Raw genomic sequence first — 27,512 nt, 5'->3', positions numbered from 1 at the left:
CATGTGGGTTTCTCCCAGTGGGATGTGACATCAGATGTCAGTATGAGGGAGAAGTCAGAGACGATAGAGTTTCCCCACTAGTAATCACCAGTTGGAAGGCCGTTCATGTGGGTTTCTCCCAGTGGGATGTGACATCAGAGGTCAGTATGAGGGAGAAGTCAGAGACGATAGAGTTTCCCCACTAGTAATCACCAGTTGGAAGGCCGTTCATCTGGGTTTCTCCCAGTGGGATGCTGGTATTGAGGAAGTTCCGCAGCATGACACTTGGTGAAAGACCTGTCCTGCAAGTGTTTTTGAGGCGGCCATTAGCCCTAACAGGAAGGTAACCTAGTGTCAGAACAGTTTGTGTTGTCTTGCCAACACCTTGGCAGGACTTAACAAACAGATGTGGGACCAGGTTAGCAGGCTAGCCGGGGCTGTTGGATGGAGCAGTGATGGCTGGTTGAAACACCCTGGACAGGATTAGACGCTGATGGAAGGCCTGTGAACAAGGCATTTATCCTGATCGAATTGAACAGCTTCACTGAATATTTATGAGTAGTACTTCACAGAAGGGCTCTGTGTGTTAAAGCAGAATAAATTAACCTAACGCTATAGGAAGGCAGAAGCGTCTGTGACATTGAACAATGCCTAGAGATCAATGGTTCATTAACTTCTGTGTAAATGACAGTTTTCTCTCTCTCTAGTGCTTTAGTTTTTAACTCGTTGGACAACTTTATTGCTATTATTTATGACTATTTATCTACTTGTATTATTTATTTTGTTACTATTTATTCAACCAAGTGATATACACAACACATAAAGCCCTGATCCTGTGATCCTTGTACTTGACAGATTTGACATGGTTGCTGTCCTGTCTTCTGTCCTGTCTGTAGTGTTTGGCTCCATGTCTGAAGATGGCGAGGCCCCAAGGGAGACCCAAGGACACCCTGCAGTACACCAACGATGGCTACCAGGGTACCGAGGGTGATGCCCTGCGCGGCGGACCCAGACGCCCAGAGCCGGTAGACAAGAGGGGCCGAGGTGCTACAGTCCCTGGGGACAGAGGCAGGGCCATCCCCCTGGAGCGACGCCGGAGCGACCGCCACTGTGGCTTCTGCGGCCTGTACGCCAACCACAACCACCATGCCAAGCCCAGCCCGGCCAGCAGCCCTGCTAGGGGAGGTGGGAGAGGAGAAGGAGGAGACAAGGACGGGATGAGGTCCATCCTCGCCAAGGGGGGAAGGAAGGAAGGAGGGAAGTCAGTGTGGTTTAAGGAGAACGAGGATGCGTCTGGGATCGAGGTGGAGATCATCCCGGATACTCTGGGTCAGGAGGCGGAGACTGAGGAGGAGGTGTTGGACATGGAGGAGATGGAGGGGGGAGACAGGAGCATGTCTAGTCAGACAGAGATCGATGGTGGGCATGGCGACCAGGAGAGCCATGGAGAGTCTGATTCAGCTACTAAAGAGGAAAAAGTGAAGGAGGGTTGAGAGGATATCTGGGTTATATTCTATAGGGAGAGGATATCTGGGTTATAGTCTACAGGGAGAGGATATCTGGGTTATATTCTATAGGGAGAGGATATCTGGGTTACGGTCTACAGGGAGAGGATATCTGGGTTATAGTCTATAGGGAGAGGATATCTGGGTTATAGTCTATAGGGAGAGGATATCTGGGTTATAGTCTATAGGGAGAGGATATCTGGGTTATAGTCTATAGGGAGAGGATATCTGGGTTATATTCTATAGGGAGAGGATATCTGGGTTATATTCTATAGGGAGAGGATATCTGGGTTATATTCTATAGGGAGAGGATATCTGGGTTATATTCTATAGGGAGAGGATATCTGGGTTATATTCTACAGAGAGAGGATATCTGGGTTATATTCTATAGGGAGAGGATATCTGGGTTATAGTCTATAGGGAGAGGATATCTGGGTTATACTCTATAGGGAGAGGATATCTGGGTTATAGTCTACAGGGAGAGGATATCTGGGTTATACTCTATAGGGAGAGGATATCTGGGTTATAGTCTATAGGGAGAGGATATCTGGGTTATAGTCTACAGGGAGAGGATATCTGGGTTATAGTCTATAGGGAGAGGATATCTGGGTTATATTCTATAGGGAGAGGATATCTGGGTTATAGTCTATAGGGAGAGGATATCTGGGTTATAGTCTACAGGGAGAGGATATCTGGGTTATAGTCTACAGGGAGAGGATATCTGGGTTATATTCTATAGGGAGAGGATATCTGGGTTATACTCTATAGGGAGAGGTATCTGGGTTATATTCTACAGGGAGAGGATATCTGGGTTATAGTCTATAGGGAGAGGTATCTGGGTTATATTCTACAGGGAGAGGATATCTGGGTTATAGTCTATAGGGAGAGGATATCTGGGTTATATTCTACAGGGAGAGGATATCTGGGTTATAGTCTATAGGGAGAGGATATCTGGGTTATATTCTACAGGGAGAGGATATCTGGGTTATATTCTACAGGGAGAGGATATCTGGGTTATATTCTACAGGGAGATGATATCTGGGTTATAGTCTATAGGGAGAGGATATCTGGGTTATAGTCTACAGGGAGAGGATATCTGGGTTATAGTCTACAGGGAGAGGTTATCTGGGTTATAGTCTACAGGGAGAGGATATCTGGGTTATATTCTACAGGGAGAGGATATCTGGGTTATAGTCTACAGGGAGAGGATATCTGGGTTATATTCTACAGGGAGAGGATATCTGGGTTATAGTCTATAGGGAGAGGATATCTGGGTTCTAGTCTATAGGGAGAGGATATCTGGGTTCTAGTCTACAGGGAGAGGTTATCTGGGTTATAGTCTACAGGGAGAGGTTATCTGGGTTATAGTCTACAGGGAGAGGATATCTGGGTTATATTCTACAGGGAGAGGATATCTGGGTTATAGTCTACAGGGAGAGGATATCTGGGTTATAGTCTATAGGGAGAGGATATCTGGGTTATATTCTATAGGGAGAGGATATCTGGGTTATATTCTATAGGGAGAGGATATCTGGGTTATATTCTATAGGGAGAGGATATCTGGGTTACATTCTATAGGGAGAGGATATCTGGGTTATATTCTATAGGGAGAGGATATCTGGGTTATAGTCTATAGGGAGAGGATATCTGGGTTATAGTCTACAGGGAGAGGATATCTGGGTTATAGTCTATAGGGAGAGGATATCTGGGATATAGTCGATAGGGAGAAGATATCTGGGTTATATTCTACAGGGAGAGGATATCTGGGTTATATTCTACAGGGAGAGGATATCTGGGTTATATTCTATAGGGAGAGGATATCTGGGTTATAGTCTACAGGGAGAGGATATCTGGGTTATATTCTACAGGGAGAGGATATCTGGGTTATATTCTATAGGGAGAGGATATCTGGGTTATAGTCTACAGGGAGAGGATATCTGGGTTATATTCTACAGGGAGAGGATATCTGGGTTATAGTCTATAGGGAGAGGATATCTGGGTTATAGTCTATAGGGAGAGGATATCTGGGTTATAGTCTATAGGGAGAGGATATCTGGGTTATAGTCTATAGGGAGAGGATATCTGGGTTATAGTCTACAGGGAGAGGATATCTGGGTTATAGTCTATAGGGAGAGGATATCTGGGTTATATTCTACAGGGAGAGGATATCTGGGTTATATTCTATAGGGAGAGGATATCTGGGTTATATTCTACAGGGAGAGGATATCTGGGTTATAGTCTATAGGGAGAGGATATCTGGGTTATAGTCTATAGGGAGAGGATATCTGGGTTATAGTCTACAGGGAGAGGATATCTGGGTCCTAGTCTCTAGGATGTTGAGGCACTAAACAGAAGAAAACAGAGTAAAACAAGAAGGTATGTGAAGATGTCCAGTACGAACGGACCGCTCTACAGAACAAACCCCAGCCGGACCGCTCTACAGAACAAACCCCAGCCGGACCGCTCTACAGAACAAACCCCAGCCGGACCGCTCTACAGAACAAACCCCAGCCGGACCGCTCTACAGAACAAACCCCAGCCGGACCGCTCTACAGAACAAACCCCAGCCGGACCGCTCTACAGAACAAACCCCAGCCGGACCGCTCTACAGAACAAACCCCAGCCGGACCGCTCTACAGAACAAACCCCAGCCGGACCGCTCTACAGAACAAACCCCAGCCGGACCGCTCTACAGAACAAACCCCAGCCGGACCGCTCTACAGAACAAACCCCAGCCAGGAAAAGAAGTGGAGTTTCCATCATCAAGGGAAAACCTGATTCCAGAGTGGGATTCTAGAATATTAGTTCACAGATTGGAGGGAATTGACCTTTTTGGATAAGTGTGTGTCTACATTATGTGGCTTCCATCACACTATGGTGAGATATTAAATTCAATACATGGGGAGTTATTCCTTTCAATATATGGTGAGTTATTCAATATATAAAGACAATTTCCATGAAGAACCACAAGAAGGGGATCAAGTTGGATACAATACTTTTTTAACTTGGTATCTTTTAATGATTGTTCTGAGAGCGAATCCATCAAGTCCTTGGGAAAGATTTTACGAGCATTACTAATGAGGGAAAAAAATACTATTTAAAATGAGGACATTTTTTTTTACCACTGAAATAAAGTTTGGAAGGAGAACACGTCTACTGAACACTAAACAAATTGAGGACATGTTGTATTACAATTGTATTTATGTTTGAAGAAAAAGTATGAAATGTAATAACCTTATTACAGTATGTAAAGTATGTGGATACAAATTCTGACATTTTATACTATTTATGAGTTATTAAAGCAGGCTTGTGGTCAATTCAGGAAGTACACAGACATTCCAATTCTCTTCAATGCCTTTTAGAAAGGGGAACATTTCTAATGTGGTTTATTCTATGAATCTGACTGGACCCCAACCCTGGTTATTAGAGATGTTTGATCAAATAATACAGTTTGATTGAAGTGACTGATGTGGGGAAAAATGTACAAGGTTTTAATTTTGTAATTTGGTTGTGCTTGAGCAGTGTTTCCTCTTATGTCATTCACAGACGGATCTTATAGAGCTGTTTATAACCTGTCTGAAATGTCCAGTTCATCAACTACTGGTCATGTTAACTAGATAGCTGGTTAGCCTAACTTACCCATCTAAAATCATGTAGTCATCCAGATCACAATGACCAGAGGCCTCATCCCCAGTGGCCCCCCATTGATGTTGAGTCACTCGGGTATCATATGAACACAAGGCAGGTCAAAATGTGTAGAACTGCAGGAAATTAGCTTCTAAATTATCTCCACTAACAAGAGGGGTGTGACCAGTTTGGGGGTCACATGGGTCACTTGGTGGGGGTTTGTTACTACGCTGATAAATGACAATATCAATCCTGACCTTTGACATTTGTGTGAGCTGATCTTCTGAACCAGGAGTGGAGTACCCCTACTGTACAGCATCTAGTAGAAGGGGGAACGACAGTGACATTCAGAGAAAGGAGCACTTCACTTTTTACAATCATTTTATTGAATCCAATCATTTGAAGATACATCTTAAAAGTAATTGACAATAGGTCCATTGCCTACAAAACGCAAATTAAAATGTTACATTGTTCGGTTGCTTTAAAAAAAACAAGTCCCTGATTTAACACGTACAGCAGATCACTCAGAGATGGTAACACTCAAACGGTCTGTTCTGATAGTCATCTTTGACTCCCGATCCTGTACCTCCAACACCATGTTTTCTGCTTCACTTTCACAGCAAATAACTCTAATTAATGCTTGTTTAGATCAGTGCATTTGAACTCGACACAAATCTAATTGCTAGTTTAAAAGATTTCATTAAAGCAACGGAAAGCTTGTGCAAGTTACAAGTAGTGTCTTTCCCCCACACTTTGATTTTGCCTGTCTAAAATCTTCATCCACTTTAAAACGTACCGCAAAACATTGACTGCTTCCCAATTCTCCAAATCCATGACAAGTAGTGTGCAGAACAAGTGTACACTTCAGGAGAAGGGTAGATGATGGATAGTGGAGAATGAGGACGTAGCCATGGTTGTAGTTCTACTTGGACTTCAGGAGAAGGGTAGATGATGGATAGTGGAGAATGAGGACGTAGCCATGGTTGTAGTTCTACTTGGACTTCAGGAGAAGGGTAGATGATGGATAGTGGAGAATGAGGACGTAGCCATGGTTGTAGTTCTACTTGGACTTCAAGAGAAGGGTAGATGATGGATAGTGGAGAAAGAGGACGTAGCCATGGTTGTAGTTCTACTTGGACTTAGCGAAGCCCACCCTGTTGTTGTCACGGTCAAACACAGTGTAGTATTGGCCAATGAATACATCTCCCAGGATCCACAGCGGCCCGGCGGGGGCGGGGATGTCCAGGCCCATGAAGCCACTCAGGCAGATGGTCTTACCAGCCTGGCTCTCCTGGAGGAGGAAAGGAATACCGTCAGACGCAGAGCAGAAGGGGGAAGCAATACAGAGACGCACACAGTCCCATACGGGGCCCAGATCGTGTCCAGTAAGCACGTAACAGTTTGAAACAGAGGGGTACTATCTATCTGAACTTGTTCATTGCTGAAATGCTCATTTTTGTTTTCTGTTGCACAATGTTTTGCTACGGTGTGCACTAATGAACAAGTGCCTGATATGTAATGACCAAACGACAAAAATACTAACATTGTAGACAACAGAGGGACGGTTTGTAAGGAAAGTTCAATAGGCCATTATTAGGCAGTAATAATTGTTGAAATAACAATTACATTCTGAGACAAACATTCAAATCAATGTACGTTGTCTTCCATGGTTCTGAGAATGGCTGAGTGAACTAAACAATGCCCTGTTTGTGTGGTATAGTGACTGAGCGGACACTGTTGAATTAGACTCTACCGACCTCTGCTGGATATCTGCCTCCACTGCACATTTACATGTAGCAAAACAATGTAGAATCTCCAGATAGAGACAGAGAGGAGAGAAAAAAATAAAGATAGTGAGAGACTCACCTTGAGGACGTACTGCTCTGCAGTCAGACTGTAGGACTGTCCTCCCAGGTTGAATGTGATGACAGGCATGGTGGGAATCTTATCACAGTTCACCATGTACTGAAACACAAGCAGAAACATTCAGTGAAGGTGCTACTGTATTCAGGAAATAAAGTGGAGTACAGTTCTCTAAGTAATAGGAGACGGGCCAGGTCAAGAGGGACTTCATTTAGCTGTAGTCGGGGACCACAGTGTTGAACTAGAGGAGGAGGAACGTAGCTGTAGTCGGGGACCACAGTGTTGAACTAGAGGAGGAGGAACGTAGCTGTAGTCGGGGACCACAGTGTTGAACTAGAGGAGGAGGAGGAACGTAGTTGTAGTCGGGGACCACAGTGTTGAACTAGAGGAGGAGGAACGTAGCTGTAGTCGGGGACCACAGTGTTGAACTAGAGGAGGAACGTAGCTGTAGTCGGGGACCACAGTGTTGAACTAGAGGAGGAGGAACGTAGCTGTAGTCGGGGACCACAGTGTTGAACTAGAGGAGGAGGAACGTAGCTGTAGTCGGGGACCACAGTGTTGAACTAGAGGAGGAGGAGGAACGTAGTTGTAGTCGGGGACCACAGTGTTGAACTAGAGGAGGAGGAGGAACGTAGTTGTAGTCGGGGACCACAGTGTTGAACTAGAGGAGGAACGTAGCTGTAGTCGGGGACCACAGTGTTGAACTAGAGGAGGAGGAACGTAGCTGTAGTCGGGGACCACAGTGTTGAACTAGAGGAGGAGGAGGAACGTAGTTGTAGTCGGGGACCACAGTGTTGAACTAGAGGAGGAGGAACGTAGCTGTAGTCGGGGACCACAGTGTTGAACTAGAGGAGGAGGAACGTAGCTGTAGTCGGGGACCACAGTGTTGAACTAGAGGAGGAGGAACGTAGCTGTAGTCGGGGAACACAGTGTTGAACTAGAGGAGGAACATAGCTGTAGTCGGGGACCACAGTGTTGAACTAGATGAGTGGGGTTGATCCTGTGTCTTACCTCTCCCTGGATGAGTGGGGTTGCTCCGATGGCCTTCTGCAGGACCTTGACCTCGGCCACGGGGCCGGTGATGAGGGACGTGCCGGTGTCCACGATGGCCTCACAGCCTCCCTTACACAGACTCAGCTGGCTCCCCACAGCCATCCTGTACAAACACACACAGGGTTGAATCCAGCTCCCTTTGTGGAAGCAGGGCTGCATGGTTACACAAGGTAACACTAGATATATTGTCCTCAGAGCAGTAACTGCCTTTTCACAGGCTTCTCTATTTAAAACACTAAACCAATAAGTCATTTAGGTTTACAGTTCCCTCCCTACATAGTGAAAACAGTGTTGATTTCATTCATGCTCGCAGTCCACACAACAGAATTTTGCAGAATGCACAGTTACATCTCGACAATACTTTAAAACAAGATAAAAAAATATATAAAACATTCAATTTAAAAAGGTCCTCAATGACAAGAAATTTGTTTAAAGTCACATTTGGCCATTAAAATGTCTGATTGCAGTGGCTACGGTAAACAAATTTGATGCTGTGTAGTTGACTCTGGAGGACTTTGCCAGTACCGTCTCCTCTTCTCTGTGGTAGTAGATCATGTATAGGAGGGTCCAGTACCGTCTCCTCTTCTCTGTGGTAGTAGATCATGTAGAGGAGGGTCCAGTACCGTCTCCTCTTCTCTGTGGTAGTAGATCATGTAGAGGAGGGTCCAGTACCGTCTCCTCTTCTCTGTGGTAGTAGATCATATAGAGGAGGGTCCAGTACCGTCTCCTCTTCTCTGTGGTAGTAGATCATGTAGAGGAGGGTCCAGTACCGTCTCCTCTTCTCTGTGGTAGTAGATCATATAGAGGAGGGTCCAGTACCGTCTCCTCTTCTCTGTGGTAGTAGATCATGTAGAGGAGGGTCCAGTACCGTCTCCTCTTCTCTGTGGTAGTAGATCATATAGAGGAGGGTCCAGTACCGTCTCCTCTTCTCTGTGGTAGTAGATCATGTAGAGGAGGGTCCAGTACCGTCCCCTCTTCTCTGTGGTAGTAGATCATATAGAGGAGGGTCCAGTACCGTCTCCTCTGCTCTGTGGTAGTAGATCATGTAGAGGAGGGTCCAGTACCGTCTCCTCTTCTTTGTGCCAGTAGATCATGTAGAGGGTCCAGTACCGTCTCCTCTTCTCTGTGGTAGTAGATCATGTAGAGGAGGGTCCAGTACCGTCTCCTCTTCTCTGTGGTAGTAGATCAGGGTGGTCAGGTTGGTGCATCATGTCAGTGACCAATCTTACTGCTGCTTGACCTCTGTGACTGTAGTGGTGGAAGGGTCAGTGGGATGTCTCCGTTTTGTTACCATCTTGCTTACCCTTTTTGTGCACGTTCCACCTGGAACAGGCCGTCCACCCGGGATTAGTGGAGCTGGTTCCACCTGGAACAGGCCGTCCACCCGGGATTAGTGGAGCTGGTTCCACCTGGAACAGGCCGTCCACCCGGGATTAGTGGAGCTGGTTCCACCTGGAACAGGCCGTCCACCCGGGATTAGTGGAGCTGGTTCCACCTGGAACAGGCCGTCCACCCGGGATTAGTGGAGCTGGTTCCACCTGGAACAGGCCGTCCACCCGGGATTAGTGGAGCTGGTTCCACCTGGAACAGGCCGTCCACCCGGGATTAGTGGAGCTGGTTCCACCTGGAACAGGCCGTCCACCCGGGATTAGTGGAGCTGGTTCCACCTGGAACAGGCCGTCCACCCGGGATTAGTGGAGCTGGTTAGGGCAGATTTTTTAGGGCAGATTTTTTTTGGACAATCCCTTTTCCCTCCAGGACCTCAGGAACGAGACCAGTTGATAGGCGGTAACTAAGGAGGGGGGTGTTAGTGGTCTTCCAGACTGAAGGTACAGAGACCAGTTGATAGGTGGTAACTAAGGAGGGGGGGGGGGGGGGGGTGTTAGTGGTCTTCCAGACTGAAGGTACAGAGACCAGTTGATAGGTGGCAACTAAGGAGGGGGGTGTTAGTGGTCTTCCAGACTGAAGGTACAGAGACCAGTTGATAGGTGGCAACTAAGGAGGGGGGTGTTAGTGGTCTTCCAGACTGAAGGTACAGAGCCCAGTTGATAGGTGGTAACTAAGGAGGGGGTGTTAGTGGTCTTCCAGACTGAAGGTACAGAGAACAGTTGATAGGTGGTAACTAAGGAGGGGGTGTTAGTGGTCTTCCAGACTGAAGGTACAGAGCCCAGTTGATAGGTGGTAACTAAGGAGGGGGGTGTTAGTGGTCTTCCAGACTGAAGGTACATTGTTAGTCATTGTTTTTGTCAGCCTGTTTTAAACCTGGGTGGGATTTGATGAGGGCCTTGGTAGGTAGATGATTGAAGTCCCCACATAAGACAACACCTGCTTTAGGCGACTTCAACTTCAGAGTCGATGGTGTTCATGAGATCATCCAATGGCTTCCTGTGGCAGTTTCTTCTCATTAGCCGCAACTGTATCCAGACACAACCTCATCTCTTTAGGTCCGCCCGTCTCCTAACCTGGGGACTATAAGCATACATCCACTCTTCCTTTCACATTGAGACAGATTTCTGTCCTTTCTGAACAGCCTCTGTTTAGAGACTCATCTTGAATGTTCTCATGTGTCCATGTTTCTGTTAAACAACCAATTTCTGTCCTGGATGATCTGAGCAGAAGTTCAAACTCATTGACTTAGTTTTGCAAAGATATAGAATTGCAGGTTAGGATATTTAGCAGACAGTGGGGAGATTTAGCATCTTATGCTTTCTTAATTGTAGTTAAGTCTCTTGGCACTTCTACATGAGACTGAAACCAACAGGGCAAATCTTCGTTTACCTCGGCCAGCCTTGGTTCCTCTTAGAAGGCTTCTAGCTCGCAGAATGTTGTTTTCCAGAAGCTTCTGTTTGACGTGTGGAGCCAGAGGTCGCGGGTAAGTTTCCTGAGATTCTCAAGGGAATGCGGTGGGTATTCACAAAATGTTTGTGGCGTCCATTTCACCTGCTCAAAGAGTCCTCAAAAACGTTGTAAACGGAATAATTCTGACACAGAACTGACCACAGACATACTAATATAGTGTCCACCAACAACAGATGGTTAATGTAGATTGTTATGGTGGCGTTAGAATACACTAACTAACACAAGCAGCGGCAGAAGTGGCAGCATATAAACAACGGGTCAAGGAAGAGCCCTCACCCGTCCATGTGGATCTGCCAGTAGGCCTGGCGGCTGACGTTGAGGTATTGGAAGTCTCCACTGTAGTACTTGGGGTCAGTTCCTCCCAGTAGGAGCTCACCGCCGGGCTCAGAGTCTGGGTTCCTAACACACACAGGACCAAACAGTCATTTTACTATTTTTATAAATGTCTTTGCGGAGCAGAAACAAACTCAGACTTGTTGTGCTAGTTTCCTGGATACAGATTAAACCTGGTACTTGAGGCCTTTTGGTAGGCCGTCATTGTAAATAATAATTTGTTCTTAACCGACTTGCCTAGTTAAATAAAAGGTTAAATAAAAATAACCAGCTATTTCAATAGACATGGGCTTTTTAGTTCAGTACTAGGCTTAATCCGTGTCCAGGAAACCAGGCCTAAATCTCCAAAAAGGACTCCGGAGACAAAAACTAAATAGGTGAGGCACTCCTCTCCGTCTCACCTGTTGAGGTAGAAGGAGAAGACGTTCTGCTCTACTTTCTTCTGGCTCATGATGTTGTCGAACGGTGGAGCGACCCCGTCCACAGAGATACGGGGGTAGGCCATGCCCAGGATGCCATCAAACTTAGCAGCGATGAAGGCTATACCAGGCTGCTTGATGGCCTCACCGAACCCCTGTTCCTCTATGGACAGGCCTCCAATCTACCAGAGATGAGCAGCACATCCATTAAAAACCATCTATATACCTAACACAGAGAGATTGTATTTTTATATCGTCAAATAAAATACATTTCAGGCAGAAAAGCGGAAACGCTGTTTAAAATCATTAAGAACACACAAAAAACTGCCTTAAAAAAAAAAGGTTATTGCTTTGGAGAATAGTACAATGGATTTGATTTATACGGCACCTTTTTTAGATGCTAGGCCTATTCAACAAGAGTGTAACCTTGGAACCTACCGTGCATGTGTCTTGGCTGAGGTACCCAGACAGACTGCCAGACCCATACTGGATGGCGAAGGCCGTTCCATTCTTTACATACGTGCTGGACTTGGCACCGTTATACTTGTGGTGAAGCACTGACACACAGAGAGAAGGGAAGGGTCACTTTGATATTGGCCATTTGACAGATTAATGGTTATATAACCTAGAAGGAAAAACACGTTGAGGCATTCAACTAAATGGAGGAGAGGCATTTGGCAGAAAGAACAAACTAAGAAACAATAAAACAGAGGACTCTTAGAAACAGATTAAAACTAGAATTGGACTAAGAGGAACATACAGCTTGTTAATATTTATGCTGCTTATAAAAATCAGTGTTCTGGAGGTGAGTAGGTCCTTCTAGCTCCAGTCATGTGTGTACGAGTCAATGGCCCCTTCCCAAAACGCAACCCTAGACCCCTATGGACTTGTGGAGGATCTGAGAGGACGTGATAACTGTATCAATACATATGGGATTGAGTCAGTGTAGTGTAGACTTACAGCAGGCGATGTCTGTGAAGGAGCAGTGGATAGAAGGGACCCACAAGTTGGAGGAGCCTGTATCAAACACCACAGTGAATGTCTGGACGGGAGTCCCCAGGCCGATCTCACCGTAGTACTGAGCCTGGAAAACACACACACACACGGCTGCATGAAATAAAAACAACTGTGGTTTCAAGGACCCCAATCAAGCAGACTGCTCTCGGACTAGAAAGCAGGTAGTAGGATCTTTACATTAAAGTGGACTCCAAACTGGTGGAGGAAGGAGGCCCAGTTTCTGCTGGTTCTTCATATACCTAGTCCCTCAGAAGAACAAGCACCACTATGCTTTGCTATTGTCACGTTGTAGGGATACAGTGAAGGCAATCCCTTCCAACAGGTTGAGCTGGCCTGAACACATCTGGCACGATCTACCTAAACTTGTCTGTTCATGCACGTCATGTGATTAGTTCAGTCCATTCTACTTCCAAGACTAACAGAAAAGTTGGCTCTGCCAGTGTCAGAAACTGTTTGTCTGATAGTAAAACAGGTCAGAGTGATCTCTTTTCCCTAGTCATGCTGTTGAACATACAAGTCACCTTCTGTTCAAGAGCAAATAATAATTACACAGTTTAAACCGATGAGTCAACTTCCCTCTTTCTAGGACTCCAATCTAGCACTTTATATATCTTCGGTCAATCCAATAGGTCTCAGTGATTTCTCTTCTCCTAGTCACGTTCTAACAGTCAAACTAACCTTCTGTTGCAAGCAGAGAATGAACCATTACTCAACATTTAACAAAACGTGACTCAACTTCCTCTTTCTAGGACTCATAGGAAATGAACCTCTTCAGTCAATTCAATCTCTTGAGACTGCTCGACCACTTCATTGTGATTAGATCAGCAGTCTTAGTGTGTGCGCAACAAATGGCCCAACTTCCTATATAGTGCACTACTTTAGACCAGGACCCTATTCCTTATATAGTGCACTACTTTAGACCAGAGCCTTGTTTGGAATAGGGAGCCATTTTTGGACACAACCTTTCTCTTAATTATTGAGCTGACTATTGAAGGGACAACAGGTTCATTCATTTACTGTTGTTGTATTGTGGTTGGTTGATATCCAAGTGGTTTGACGTGAAAGTTCAATTACTCTGCAAGTTGTTATGAAGTGGCTGAAACCCTTCCATGTTTAAAACTGTATTCATTCACAATTCAAACTTTTCAAGCTTCATAGGAGGAATTGCATTACATTTTATATGGTAGATGTGTGTGTGTGTGTGTGTGTGTGTAACCTTGTACCGACCGTTGGATTAATCAACATATCGCAACTCTCTTTCTGTGAGAGTCTAGGAAACAGTATCGCAACTCACTTTCTGTGAGAGTTTAGGAAACAGTATCGCAACTCTTTCTGTGAGAGTCTAGGAAACAGTGGAAACCACAACCGTTTCCTGTGTTTGCGCATCACTCAGCTCGGTGGAAGGAACTATCAGAGTCCCGGACAAAACACTCAGAAACCAGAACGATTACTGTACTGTGTAGGCTACTCAGAATGTTTATCCAATGCTGGGGAACTGATCTCATCAACACACTCGTTGGCCAGTTTATTAGGTACACCACTAATATGTTTTCCTCCTACAGATAGTGAGTCAAGTGGCCAGGGCTTGCTATATAAAGCAGGCAGACCGGCATCGAGGCATTCAGTTACTGTTCCATTGAATGTTTTCATGGCACACGTTAAGTCCCTTGATACCAATTGAGCAACAGCCAGTGCCCCGAATAATTCGAGATGTTCTGTATGCAAGGGGGGGGGGGGGGTCTGACCCAGTACTAGATGGTGACCTAAAAAAAAATAAACTGTCCCTAGAGTGTACAAGGCCCTATTTTTTTGGGGTGTTTAGATTAAACAACACATAGCCTAGTGGATTTGCCGAGGATAAACCGTACATTATGTCTACAAATTGTCAGCTGATCAGGCTCAGGGAGCTTAGAAGATCAGGCCTTCCTTGCTCTCAGTCACCGGTCATATGACCAACTATTCCTAGTTCCTGTTCGGTCACACAGAGAAAACGATCCCATCACTAGACCCAACACTGATGGGAAGCTGAGTTACTTGTCATATGACAAACATTCTTGTTCCGTCACACATAGAAACTAACAAATCTGATTACCCAACTTTAATGGGAAATGTGAAATCAGAAGAGATCTTCCCTTCAGGACAGGGAGGGGGATTGGGCTTTGCCTTGTAACGCTACTAATTCAGCTAGCTAGGAGGACTAGAAGGAAAGGCCGGACTGGCGACAAGAGATTCTTTGTTGGTTTTCTCCTGGCCTGCCTACCTGGCTTTTAGCTTGTGCTACAGTGCATTAGGGAAGTCAAGGGTGACCACTCCATTGGCACAGGTCACCTACATCCCAAATGGCACCCTACTTCCTATTAAAGTGCACTACTTTTGACCAGGGTCCATAGCACGGCTCTGATCAAATGTAGTGCACTACATAGGGAGCCATCTGGGACACATCCCAAAGGGTAACTAGTCCACTCCCAGGTCCCTGGTTAGTAGTGACTAGAGGATCTTCTTACATCCATAAAGTTCTTCAGGGTTTCTGGAGTGGGTCCATTGCTGGAGGAGGGGAAGCCCAGGTTACTGTACTTAGTGTGTTCCTTCCCGGCCAACAGCTCTTCTGCTGCCCTCCCCGAGTCAGTCAGGGTACGCCTGATGGAACGGAACTTCCTCAACGGAATTCTGTAGGAGAGAGAGAGAAGGAGAGAAAGGGGAAGAGAGATAGATACAGGGGGAGGGAAAGAGAGGGAGACATAGCGAGAGAGAATCCATTAGAGAACTCCTTTGAAATGGTTAGCCAGCCCTGAACAGTTGGTAGGTCAAGCAGAATCTCAGCAGGCCTACTGGTCAGCCCTGTCCAGTATCTACTCAACCTAGTTCCTGCTGGGAAACAACTTCTGAATAGTGTCAGGTCTCCTAATCTCAGACAGACACAGTGAAGAACACTGGTGCCAACATCCTTTGCTAGCTAGAACAAGTGCTGCATGTGGTAACCTAGCTATGTGTAATATCTGTTTTACAAGGACATTGCCGAATGGGAAAAATGAACAATATAACAATCAATGAGGCATACATTAATCAAAGACAACATGACAAGAATACATAGGAAGGTCCCAGTTCAATTGACGAAGCAGATGGTTATGTTATCAGACAGGTTAAGGCCAGTTTATAATTGGTCTAACGACATGTCTGTAGACATTTATAATGGGACAAGTGTCACTGGTCTAAACGACACTTAAAAATGTTATCTGCAACTGTCGCAACGTCCGTTGTCGTGGTTACCGGACAGCCACCGCAACCAGACCAAATCGTACTGTGACAAGTTGATGCAGGAGTTATAAAATCCTCCGATAGAATGACCTACTTTTATTTCATCCCACCATTTTCTGTAAATTCACCACTACCTTGTAAATAATGTTGTGGGTTTAGTTTCCTGTAATAATGAATAAAAAATAGCTGAAGTTAAGACGTCAGCTATACTATAGTCATTACCGTTATTTGAACTAGCTAGCCGATTAGTTAGCTAGCAACGAACCAAAACATTGTTTAGAAAATAGCTTTTAGTTGCCTGGGTTACCATTAATTAACTTTAACGGATGGGTTTATTTATGTTAAAATAGAGAAAGTATACAATTTGGAGCACCGGGCTGCTGTGCTGATTTAATGCGACAAGTTTGATGTCGGACGACAATATAAATGTTCATGATTTCGCTACGACAGTTGTGTTACTACATGACACAGGTCAGACGGTCTATAAACCAGCCTTAATCTAATTTACTACTACATGACACAGGTCAGACGGTCTGTAAACCAGCCTTAATCTAATTTACTACTACATGACACAGGTCAGACGGTCTGTAAACCAGCCTTAATCTAATTTACTACTACATGACACAGGTCAGACGGTCTATAAACCAGCCTTAATCTAATTTACTACTACATGACACAGGTCAGACGGTCTGTAAACCAGCCTTAATCTAATTTACTACTACATGACACAGGTCAGACGGTCTGTAAACCAGCCTTAAATCGTGTTTGGGATATCTATTTTGACATTGTCACATGTTTGCTCGGGCGAGAAACTTAACACTAGCTAATGGGAATAAAAAAACAACAACACTTTTCTCTATCGCGACTTGATCACATTTAGCTATCGTCACTTTGTAGCCCCAGGTCGTCTTCACTATTCATTCAGCAAAGTAAATATTTACAAACCTAGCTAGGCCTATCTATTTTGTAATACTAGCTAGCTATTTGATTGAGGACGTAACTGGTAACGTTAGCTCAACTGTTTGAAGATCATTGCTTTTCTAGCTGACAAGCTAGCTCGGCTAATATAACTTGACTTTACTTACCGGACGAGTGCATCAGATGCCAAAGCAAGTGCCGCGAAAAGACACAGGTACAAAACCTTCATTTTACAGTTGCAGAATAACTTTAGCTACAACCCGATCCGCCAGCACAATGACTGGACAATTTGACCTGAGATAACAACAACAGAATTTTATCACCTGACAATGTCGACGTCGAGTCAAAATCATGTGATGATGGGTGCGTTCCAGGAGTTAAGGCAGCTGCGCATGCGCATTGTAAATGGGTGCGTTCCAGATACACACATTTGGCCCAGACCTGCGCTGAATGTCATAGATTTACAATGTCTGCAAAAGCGCTAACGGTCTTCAAATTTGTATTTCTTGAACGCACCCAATCCGTGCTGGCATGCTGTCAGAGATGTGTGTCTATCAAATTGTGGGTAACCTGTCCAGGGACTACAGTTGAAAATTAGCAGGCTGGCTAAAACCAGCACTTTTACTGAAATGTTGATTAATGTGCACCAGTGGAGGCTGCTGAGGGGAGGACGGCTCATAATAATGTCTGGAACTGAGCGAATATAATTCCACTGATTCCACTCCAGCCATTACCGCCAACCTCCTGTGATGTGCTCTGTCCCTGCCAAACCAAGACACAATGTATCGTCAATGCAGTCCAGAATTTGACATAAATATATTTCATATTTGACACTGTTTGCAGACAATAAAATTGTCTTGATGGCTTTGTACTGCATAGGCTACAAGTCATGTATATTGTGGGACAGGATAGGATATATCAGGATAGGATAGAATATATCAGGATATGATAGAATGGATATATCAGGATAGGATAGGATATATCAGGATAGGATGTATCAGGATAGGACAGGATATATCAGGATAGGATAGGATATATCAGGAAATGATGTATAAGGATAGGATAGGATATATCAGGATATGGTGTATAAGGATAGAATATATCAGGATAGGATAGAATAGATATATCAGGATAGGATATATTAGGATAGGATATATCAGGATAGGATATATCAGGATAGGATGTATTAGGATATGGTGTATAAGGATAGGATATATCAGGATAGGATATATCAGGATAGGATATATCAGGATAGGATGTATAAGGATAGGATAGGATATATCAGGATAGGATAGGATGTATCAGGATAGGATAGGATATATCAGGATAGGATAGGATGTATCAGGATAGGATAGGATATATCAGGATAGGATAGGATGTATCAGGATAGGATAGGATATATCAGGATATGGTGTATAAGGATAGGATATATCAGGATAGGATATATCAGGATAGGATATATCAGGATAGGATGTATTAGGATAGGATATATCAGGATATGGTGTATAAGGATAGGATATATCAGGATAGGATATATCAGGATAGGATATATCAGGATATGATGTATAAGGATAGGATATATCAAGATAGGATAGGATATATCAGGATAGGATAGGATGTATCAGGATAGGATAGGATATATCAGGATAGGATAGGATGTATCAGGATAGGATAGGATATATCAGGATAGGATAGGATGTATCAGGATAGGATAGGATATATCAGGATAGGATAGGATGTATCAGGATAGGATAGGATGTATCAGGATAGGATAGGATGTATCAGGATAGGATAGGATATATCAGGATAGGATAGGATATATCAGGATAGGATAGGATGTATCAGGATAGAATATATATATCAGGAGAGGATATATTAGGATAGGATATATCAGGATAGGATATATCAGGATAAGATATATCAGGATAGGATGTACTAGGATAGGATATATCAGGATATGGTGTATAAGGATAGGATATATCAGGATAGGATATATCAGGATAGGATATATCAGGATAGGATATATCAGGATAGGATGTATTAGGATAGGATATATCAGGATATGGTGTATAAGGATAGGATATATCAGGATAGGATATATCAGGATAGGATATATCAGGATATGATGTATAAGGATAGGATATATCAGGATAGGATAGGATATATCAGGATAGGATAGGATGTATCAGGATAGGATAGGATATATCAGGATAGGATAGGATGTATCAGGATAGGATAGGATATATCAGGATAGGATAGGATGTATCAGGATAGGATAGGATATATCAGGATAGGATAGGATGTATCGGGATAGGATAGGATATATCAGGATAGGATAGGATAGGATAGGATGTATCAGGATAGGATAGGAAATATCAGGATAGGATAGGATATATCAGGATCGGATAGAATAGATATATCAGGATAGGATATATTAGGATAGGATATATCAGGATAGGATAGGATATATCAGGATAGGATAGGATGTATCAGGATAGGATAGGATATATCAGGATAGGATAGGATGTATCAGGATAGGATAGGATATATCAGGATAGGATAGGATGTATCAGGATAGGATAGGATATATCAGGATAGGATAGGATGTATCGGGATAGGATAGGATATATCAGGATAGGATAGGATATATCAGGATAGGATAGGATGTATCAGGATAGGATAGGATATATCAGGATAAGAACCATAGTGTTGATCTGTGTTTCCCCTGGGCCTCTAATGTGAAATGGTATAAAAACTCACCCCTTACACCAGTTCAGATGAGAGCTTTTCGTTTAGTTCCTGATGTACTGCGTTGTGCTGTAGGCCCTAGTTTATTTGTGAGAGCAACTATTTTGTGTTTGGGATGTGGTTGAGAGTTTTCTGATAAGATATGCTTCTTCATTCCTCTCTGTGTTTTAGTTGGACAATATTCCACGTGATATTCTGTGAAGTTATGCCACTGCAGTAATGTATTTTCCTTTGAATTGCAGTTTGTTCCATGTGTTTGAAGAGTGGCAAATGGGTATCCAAGCCAATCCTACCTCCGTTAAAGTTAATGTCTTTTCATTTTTGTATTTATATTGCAATGACTATTTCTTTGTAAATGCAATTCATTCAGAAGTTTTGTTTGTCACTATTTTTAGTTGAAGTTTTGTGAACTTGGTCAGCTACAAGTAAACCTGAAGTCTGGACCTGCCTATGTAGGAAGTGATAGCACCTCATACCTGCCTATCTAGGAAGTGATAGCACCTCATACCTGCCTATGTGAAGGCACTGTTGTGCTGTAGGAAGTGATAGCACCTCAGCCCTGCCTATGTGAAGGTACTGTTGTGCTGTAGGAAGTGATAGCACCTCAGCCCTGCCTATGTGAAGGTACTGTTGTGCTGTAGGAAGTGATAGCACCTCAGCCCTGCCTATGTGAAGGTACTGTTGTGTTGTAGGAAGTGATAGCACCTCGGCCCTGCCTATGTGAATGTACTGTTGTGCTGTAGGAAGTGATAGCACCTCAGCCCTGCCTATGTGAAGGTACTGTTGTGCTGTAGGAAGTGATAGCACCTCAGCCCTGCCTATGTGAAGGTACTGTTGTGCTGTAGGAAGTGATAGCACCTCAGCCCTGCCTATGTGAAGGTACTGTTGTGCTGTAGGAAGTGATAGCACCTCATACCTGCCTATGTGAAGGTACTGTTGTGCTGTAGGAAGTGATAGCACCTCATACCTGCCTATGTGAAGGTAATGTTGTGCTGTAGGAAGTGATAGCACCTCATACCTGCCTATGTGAAGGTACTGTTGTGCTGTAGGAAGTGATAGCACCTCATACCTGCCTATGTGAAGGTAATGTTGTGCTGTAGGAAGTGATAGCACCTCAGCCCTGCCTATGTGAAGGTACTGTTGTGCTGTAGGAAGTGATAGCACCTCAGCCCTGCCTATGTGAAGGTACTGTTGTGCTGTAGGAAGTGATAGCACCTCAGCCCTGCCTATGTGAAGGTACTGTTGTGCTGTAGGAAGTGATAGCACCTCATACCTGCCTATGTGAAGGTACTGTTGTGCTGTAGGAAGTGATAGCACCTCAGCCCTGCCTATGTGAAGGTACTGTTGTGTTGTAGGAAGTGATAGCACCTCAGCCCTGCCTATGTGAAGGTACTGTTGTGTTGTAGGAAGTGATAGCACCTCATACCTGCCTATGTGAAGGTACTGTTGTGTTGTAGGAAGTGATAGCACCTCATACCTGCCTATGTAGGAAGTGATAGCACCTCAGCCCTGCCTATGTGAAGGCCCTGTTGTGCTGTAAGAAGTGATAGCACCTCATACCTGCCTATGTGAAGGTACTGTTGTGCTGTAGGAAGTGATAGCACCTCATACCTGCCTATGTGAAGGTACTGTTGTGTTGTAGGAAGTGATAGCACCTCATACCTGCCTATGTAGGAAGTGATAGCACCTCAGCCCTGCCTATGTGAAGGCCCTGTTGTGCTGTAGGAAGTGGCAGTACCTCATACCTGCCTATGTGAAGGCCCTGTTGTGCTGTAGGAAGTGATAGCACCTCATACCTGCCTATGTAGGAAGTGATAGCACCTCAGCCCTGCCTATGTGAAGGCCCTGTTGTGCTGTAAGAAGTGATAGCACCTCATACCTGCCTATGTGAAGGTACTGTTGTGCTGTAGGAAGTGATAGCACCTCATACCTGCCTATGTGAAGGTACTGTTGTGTTGTAGGAAGTGATAGCACCTTGGCCCTGCCCATGTGAAGGTACTGTTGTGTTGTAGGAAGTGATAGCACCTCGGCCCTGCCTATGTGAAGGCCCTGCTGTGCTGTAGGAAGTGATAGCACCTCATACCTGCCTATGTGAAGGTACTGTTGTGCTGTAGGAAGTGATAGCACCTCATACCTGCCTATGTGAAGGCCCTGTTGTGCTGTAGGAAGTGATAGCACCTCAGCCCTGCCTATGTGAAGGTACTGTTGTGCTGTAGGAAGTGATAGCACCTCAGCCCTGCCTATGTGAAGGTACTGTTGTGCTGTAGGAAGTGATAGCACCTCATACCTGCCTATGTGAAGGTACTGTTGTGCTGTAGGAAGTGATAGCACCTCATACCTGCCTATGTGAAGGTAATGTTGTGCTGTAGGAAGTGATAGCACCTCATACCTGCCTATGTGAAGGTACTGTTGTGCTGTAGGAAGTGATAGCACCTCATACCTGCCTATGTGAAGGTAATGTTGTGCTGTAGGAAGTGATAGCACCTCAGCCCTGCCTATGTGAAGGTACTGTTGTGCTGTAGGAAGTGATAGCACCTCAGCCCTGCCTATATGAAGGTACTGTTGTGCTGTAGGAAGTGATAGCACCTCAGCCCTGCCTATGTGAAGGTACTGTTGTGCTGTAGGAAGTGATAGCACCTCATACCTGCCTATGTGAAGGTACTGTTGTGCTGTAGGAAGTGATAGCACCTCAGCCCTGCCTATGTGAAGGTACTGTTGTGTTGTAGGAAGTGATAGCACCTCAGCCCTGCCTATGTGAAGGTACTGTTGTGTTGTAGGAAGTGATAGCACCTCATACCTGCCTATGTGAAGGTACTGTTGTGTTGTAGGAAGTGATAGCACCTCATACCTGCCTATGTAGGAAGTGATAGCACCTCAGCCCTGCCTATGTGAAGGCCCTGTTGTGCTGTAAGAAGTGATAGCACCTCATACCTGCCTATGTGAAGGTACTGTTGTGCTGTAGGAAGTGATAGCACCTCATACCTGCCTATGTGAAGGTACTGTTGTGTTGTAGGAAGTGATAGCACCTCATACCTGCCTATGTAGGAAGTGATAGCACCTCATACCTGCCTATGTAGGAAGTGATAGTACCTCATACCTGCCTATGTGAAGGCCCTGTTGCGCTGTAGGAAGTGATAGCACCTCATACCTGCCTATGTAGGAAGTGATAGCACCTCAGCCCTGCCTATGTGAAGGCCCTGTTGTGCTGTAAGAAGTGATAGCACCTCATACCTGCCTATGTGAAGGTACTGTTGTGCTGTAGGAAGTGATAGCACCTCATACCTGCCTATGTGAAGGTACTGTTGTGTTGTAGGAAGTGATAGCACCTCATACCTGCCTATGTAGGAAGTGATAGCACCTCAGCCCTGCCTATGTGAAGGCCCTGTTGTGCTGTAGGAAGTGATAGTACCTCATACCTGCCTATGTGAAGGCCCTGTTGTGCTGTAGGAAGTGATAGCACCTCAGCCCTGCCTATGTGAAGGCCCTGTTGTGCTGTAGGAAGTGATAGCACCTCATACCTGCCTATGTGAAGGTACTGTTGTGCTGTAGGAAGTGATAGCACCTCATACCTGCCTATGTGAAGGCCCTGTTGTGCTGTAGGAAGTGATAGCACCTCAGCCCTGCCTATGTGAAGGCCCTGTTGTGCTGTAGGAAGTGATAGCACCTCAGCCCTGCCTATGTGAAGGCCCTGTTGTGCTGTAGGAAGTGATAGCACCTCAGCCCTGCCTATGTGAAGGCCCTGTTGTGCTGTAGGAAGTGATAGCACCTCAGCCCTGCCTATGTGAAGGCCCTGTTGTGCTGTAGGAAGTGATAGCACCTCAGCCCTGCCTATGTGAAGGCCCTGTTGTGCTGTAGGAAGTGATAGCACCTCAGCCCTGCCTATGTGAAGGCCCTGTTGTGCTGTAGGAAGTGATAGCACCTCAGCCCTGCCTATGTGAAGGCCCTGTTGTGCTGTAGGAAGTGATAGCACCTCAGCCCTGCCTATGTGAAGGCCCTGTTGTGCTGTAGGAAGTGATAGCACCTCATACCTGCCTATGTGAAGGTACTGTTGTGTTGTAGGAAGTGATAGCACCTCATACCTGCCTATGTGAAGGCCCTGTTGTGCTGTAGGAAGTGATAGCACCTCAGCCCTGCCTATGTGAAGGCCCTGTTGTGCTGTAGGAAGTGATAGCACCTCAGCCCTGCTATGTGAAGGCCCTGTTGTGCTGTAGGAAGTGATAGCACCTCAGCCCTGCTATGTGAAGGTACTGTTGTGCTGTAGGAAGTGATAGCACCTCAGCCCTGCCTATGTGAAGGCCCTGTTGTGCTGTAGGAAGTGATAGCACCTCAGCCCTGCCTATGTGAAGGCCCTGTTGTGCTGTAGGAAGTGATAGCACCTCAGCCCTGCCTATGTGAAGGCCCTGCTGTGCTGTAGGAAGTGATAGCACCTCAGCCCTGCTATGTGAAGGCCCTGTTGTGCTGTAGGAAGTGATAGCACCTCAGCCCTGCCTATGTGAAGGCCCTGTTGTGCTGTAGGAAGTGATAGCACCTCAGCCCTGCCTATGTGAAGGCCCTGTTGTGTTGTAGGAAGTGATAGCACCTCAGCCCTGCCTATGTGAAGGCCCTGTTGTGCTGTAGGAAGTGATAGCACCTCAGCCCTGCCTATGTGAAGGCCCTGTTGTGCTGTAGGAAGTGATAGCACCTCAGCCCTGCTATGTGAAGGCCCTGTTGTGTTGTAGGAAGTGATAGCACCTCAGCCCTGCTATGTGAAGGCCCTGTTGTGTTGTAGGAAGTGATAGCACCTCAGCCCTGCTATGTGAAGGCCCTGTTGTGTTGTAGGAAGTGATAGCACCTCAGCCCTGCTATGTGAAGGCCCTGTTGTGTTGTAGGAAGTGATAGCACCTCAGCCCTGCCTATGTGAAGGCCCTGTTGTGCTGTAGGAAGTGATAGCACCTCAGCCCTGCCTATGTGAAGGCCCTGTTGTGCTGTAGGAAGTGATAGCACCTCAGCCCTGCCTATGTGAAGGCCCTGTTGTGTTGTAGGAAGTGATAGCACCTCATACCTGCCTATGTGAAGGCCCTGTTGTGCTGTAGGAAGTGATAGCACCTCGGCCCTGCCTATGTGAAGGCCCTGTTGTGCTGTAGGAAGTGATAGCACCTCAGCCCTGCCTATGTGAAGGCCCTGTTGTGTTGTAGGAAGTGATAGCACCTCATACCTGCCTATGTGAAGGCCCTGTTGTGTTGTAGGAAGTGATAGCACCTCATACCTGCCCATGTGAAGGTACTGTTGTGTTGTAGGAAGTGATAGCACCTCGGCCCTGCCTATGTGAAGGCCCTGTTGTGCTGTAGGAAGTGATAGCACCTCATACCTGCCTATGTGAAGGTACTGTTGTGCTGTAGGAAGTGATAGCACCTCAGCCCTGCTATGTGAAGGCCCTGTTGTGTTGTAGGAAGTGATAGCACCTCAGCCCTGCTATGTGAAGGCCCTGTTGTGCTGTAGGAAGTGATAGCACCTCGGCCCTGCTATGTGAAGGCCCTGTTGTGTTGTAGGAAGTGATAGCACCTCAGCCCTGCTATGTGAAGGCCCTGTTGTGCTGTAGGAAGTGATAGCACCTCGGCCCTGCCCATGTGAAGGTACTGTTGTGTTGTAGGAAGTGATAGCACCTTGGCCCTGCCCATGTGAAGGTACTGTTGTGTTGTAGGAAGTGATAGCACCTCGGCCCTGCCTATGTGAAGGCCCTGTTGTGCTGTAGGAAGTGATAGCACCTCATACCTGCCTATGTGAAGGTACTGTTGTGTTGTAGGAAGTGATAGCACCTCATACCTGCCTATGTGAAGGTACTGTTGTGCTGTAGGAAGTGATAGCACCTCATACCTGCCTATGTGAAGGTACTGTTGTGCTGTAGGAAGTGATAGCACCTCGGTAAAAGTAGAACAAGGAACATGTTGTGCACAGTACCCATTACAAACAATCCTAATCATTTAATAAATGTTGCATTTAAAACATATATACAGTCTGCATGCGGACTGTTTCTCTATACATGAACCTAGAACCTGTGGTTTGAATAGATGTTACATGTTTCTCTATACATGAACCTAGAACCTGTGGTTTGAATAGATGTTACATAATCAATAACTAAATCATGTGGGGACATTATGTCTTGTAACTTATTAGCCTCAATGACTCAACAAACGTGATTCACTTCTGTAAAAAAAGCCTTTATTTCACTCTGACTTTGCAAATATTTCAAGAAGAAAGCAAGTATGCCTTTTGAGCAATGATGTCTATATACTGATAGTTACTCGTGACAGACAGCTGAGATTGAGTCATGGGTGACGAGATTATATGCTGACCAATGAAGTCCCTATATGCTGACCAATCAAGTCTATAGAGTGTTAGACTTGTGATACTGCTGATTTACTGATGTGAATGAGTTACATGGGTTAACTGTTGATTTACTGATGTGAATGTGTTACATGGGTTAACTGTTGATTTACTGAATGAATATACTGACCAATGTAGTCCCTATATGCTGACCAATCAAGTCTATAGAGTGTTAGACTTGTGATACTGCTGATTTACTGATGTGAATGAGTTACATGGGTTAACTGTTGATTTACTGATGTGAATGAGTTACATGGGTTAACTGTTGATTTACTGATGTGAATGAGTTACATGGGTTAACTGTTGATTTACTGAATGAATATACTGACCAATGTAGTCCCTATATGCTGACCAATCAAGTCTATAGAGTGTTAGACTTGTAATACTGCTGATTTACTGATGTGAATGTGTAACTTGGGTTAACAGTGTCACAGTTTCTGTCTATTTGAGTGTTGTTTCCTTAGGCTATCACTAGAGGGCACCCTTACCTTGTTTTCTAGTTTCCAGGGTTACAGTGATTATTTCTTATTGGTTTCACCTGTGTTTAATTACCCTCTCTGTTCACCTGGTTGCCTTGCTATTTAGGTTCCTCTGTTGGCCTGCATCGTTGCTTATAGGGCTCATGTTTGATTATGGTGCTGCTGCCTTGTTTTCTGTGAAGACCTAAGTAAATGTTCTGGATTTACCTTTACCTCTGCTTGCTGTGTGTCTCTGGGTCCGAGTTCAGATTAGCATTATTGTCACAAACTGTTGCTGTATGTAGACATGTTCCTGCTCTCCTATCTATTACAGGATGTTGTTTATTATTCAGAGAGAAAATTAATAGACCCTTGACATTTGGATGGATGCTTGATTGAACTCCATTGCTCTTTCTCCCGACCAAGACACTTCTAAAAGGAATGGGTAGGTTTTTTAAAGAAATACGGTGGACATGCCACCAAGCTTACCAGAGTACAATGTGGAGCTGAGAGATAGTTACTGGACAAGAGGATCATACCATTGATCAAGGTGCTGCTCTCTCTTCTGCCATCAGTCAGCACTATAGAGGGCCTGTCTTCTTCCAGCAGTCACTATAGAGCTCCTGTCTCCCTCCAGCAGTCACTATAGAGTACCTGTCTTCTTCCAGCAGTCACTATAGAGCACCTGTCTTCTTCCAGCAGTCACTATAGAGGGCCTGTCTCCCTCCAGCAGTCACTATAGAGGGCCTGTCTCCCTCCAGCAGTCACTATAGAGCTCCTGTCTCCCTCCAGCAGTCGTCACGATAGAGGGCCTGTCTCCCTCCAGCAGTCACTATAGAGGGCCTGTCTCCCTCCAGCAGTCACTATAGAGGGCCTGTCTCCCTCCAGCAGTCACTATAGAGGGCCTGTCTCCCTCCAGCAGTCACTATAGAGCTCCTGTCTCCCTCCAGCAGTCACTATAGAGCTCCTGTCTCCCTCCAGCAGTCACTATAGAGCTCCTGTCTCCCTCCAGCAGTCACTATAGAGCTCCTGTCTCCCTCCAGCAGTCGTCACGATAGAGGGCCTGTCTCCCTCCAGCAGTCGTCACGATAGAGGGCCTGTCTCCCTCCAGCAGT

At 45.2% G+C, this 27,512-nt stretch overlaps 1 protein-coding gene across 2 annotated transcripts; it reads right to left on the bottom strand.

Moving 5' to 3' along the window:
* Positions 1-5,474: 5,474 nt before the first annotated feature.
* On the bottom strand, positions 5,475-17,153 carry LOC120037872 (cathepsin D-like). 2 transcript variants are annotated; one of them, XM_038983838.1, is made up of 10 exons: positions 16,996-17,153; positions 15,160-15,322; positions 12,599-12,722; positions 12,077-12,195; positions 11,621-11,820; positions 11,163-11,285; positions 7,986-8,130; positions 6,978-7,076; positions 6,251-6,402; positions 5,475-6,181 (listed from the first exon to the last, which is right to left on the bottom strand). In XM_038983838.1, exons 1-10 carry the CDS (start codon positions 17,055-17,057, stop codon positions 6,172-6,174), a joined length of 1,197 nt encoding a protein of 398 aa, XP_038839766.1. In that variant the 5' UTR covers positions 17,058-17,153; the 3' UTR covers positions 5,475-6,171. The 2 variants fall into 2 exon arrangements, with proteins under 2 accessions (XP_038839766.1, XP_038839764.1); XM_038983836.1 differs by having other exon boundaries at positions 5,475-6,402; positions 16,996-17,152.
* Between the last annotated feature and the right edge of the window lie 10,359 nt (positions 17,154-27,512).

This window comes from Salvelinus namaycush, unplaced genomic scaffold, assembly GCF_016432855.1.
Source record: "Salvelinus namaycush isolate Seneca unplaced genomic scaffold, SaNama_1.0 Scaffold195, whole genome shotgun sequence".
Taxonomy (NCBI): domain Eukaryota; kingdom Metazoa; phylum Chordata; class Actinopteri; order Salmoniformes; family Salmonidae; genus Salvelinus; species Salvelinus namaycush.
Note: the sequence above shows the minus strand (reverse complement) of the source record. Positions and strands in the feature narration are given on the sequence as shown.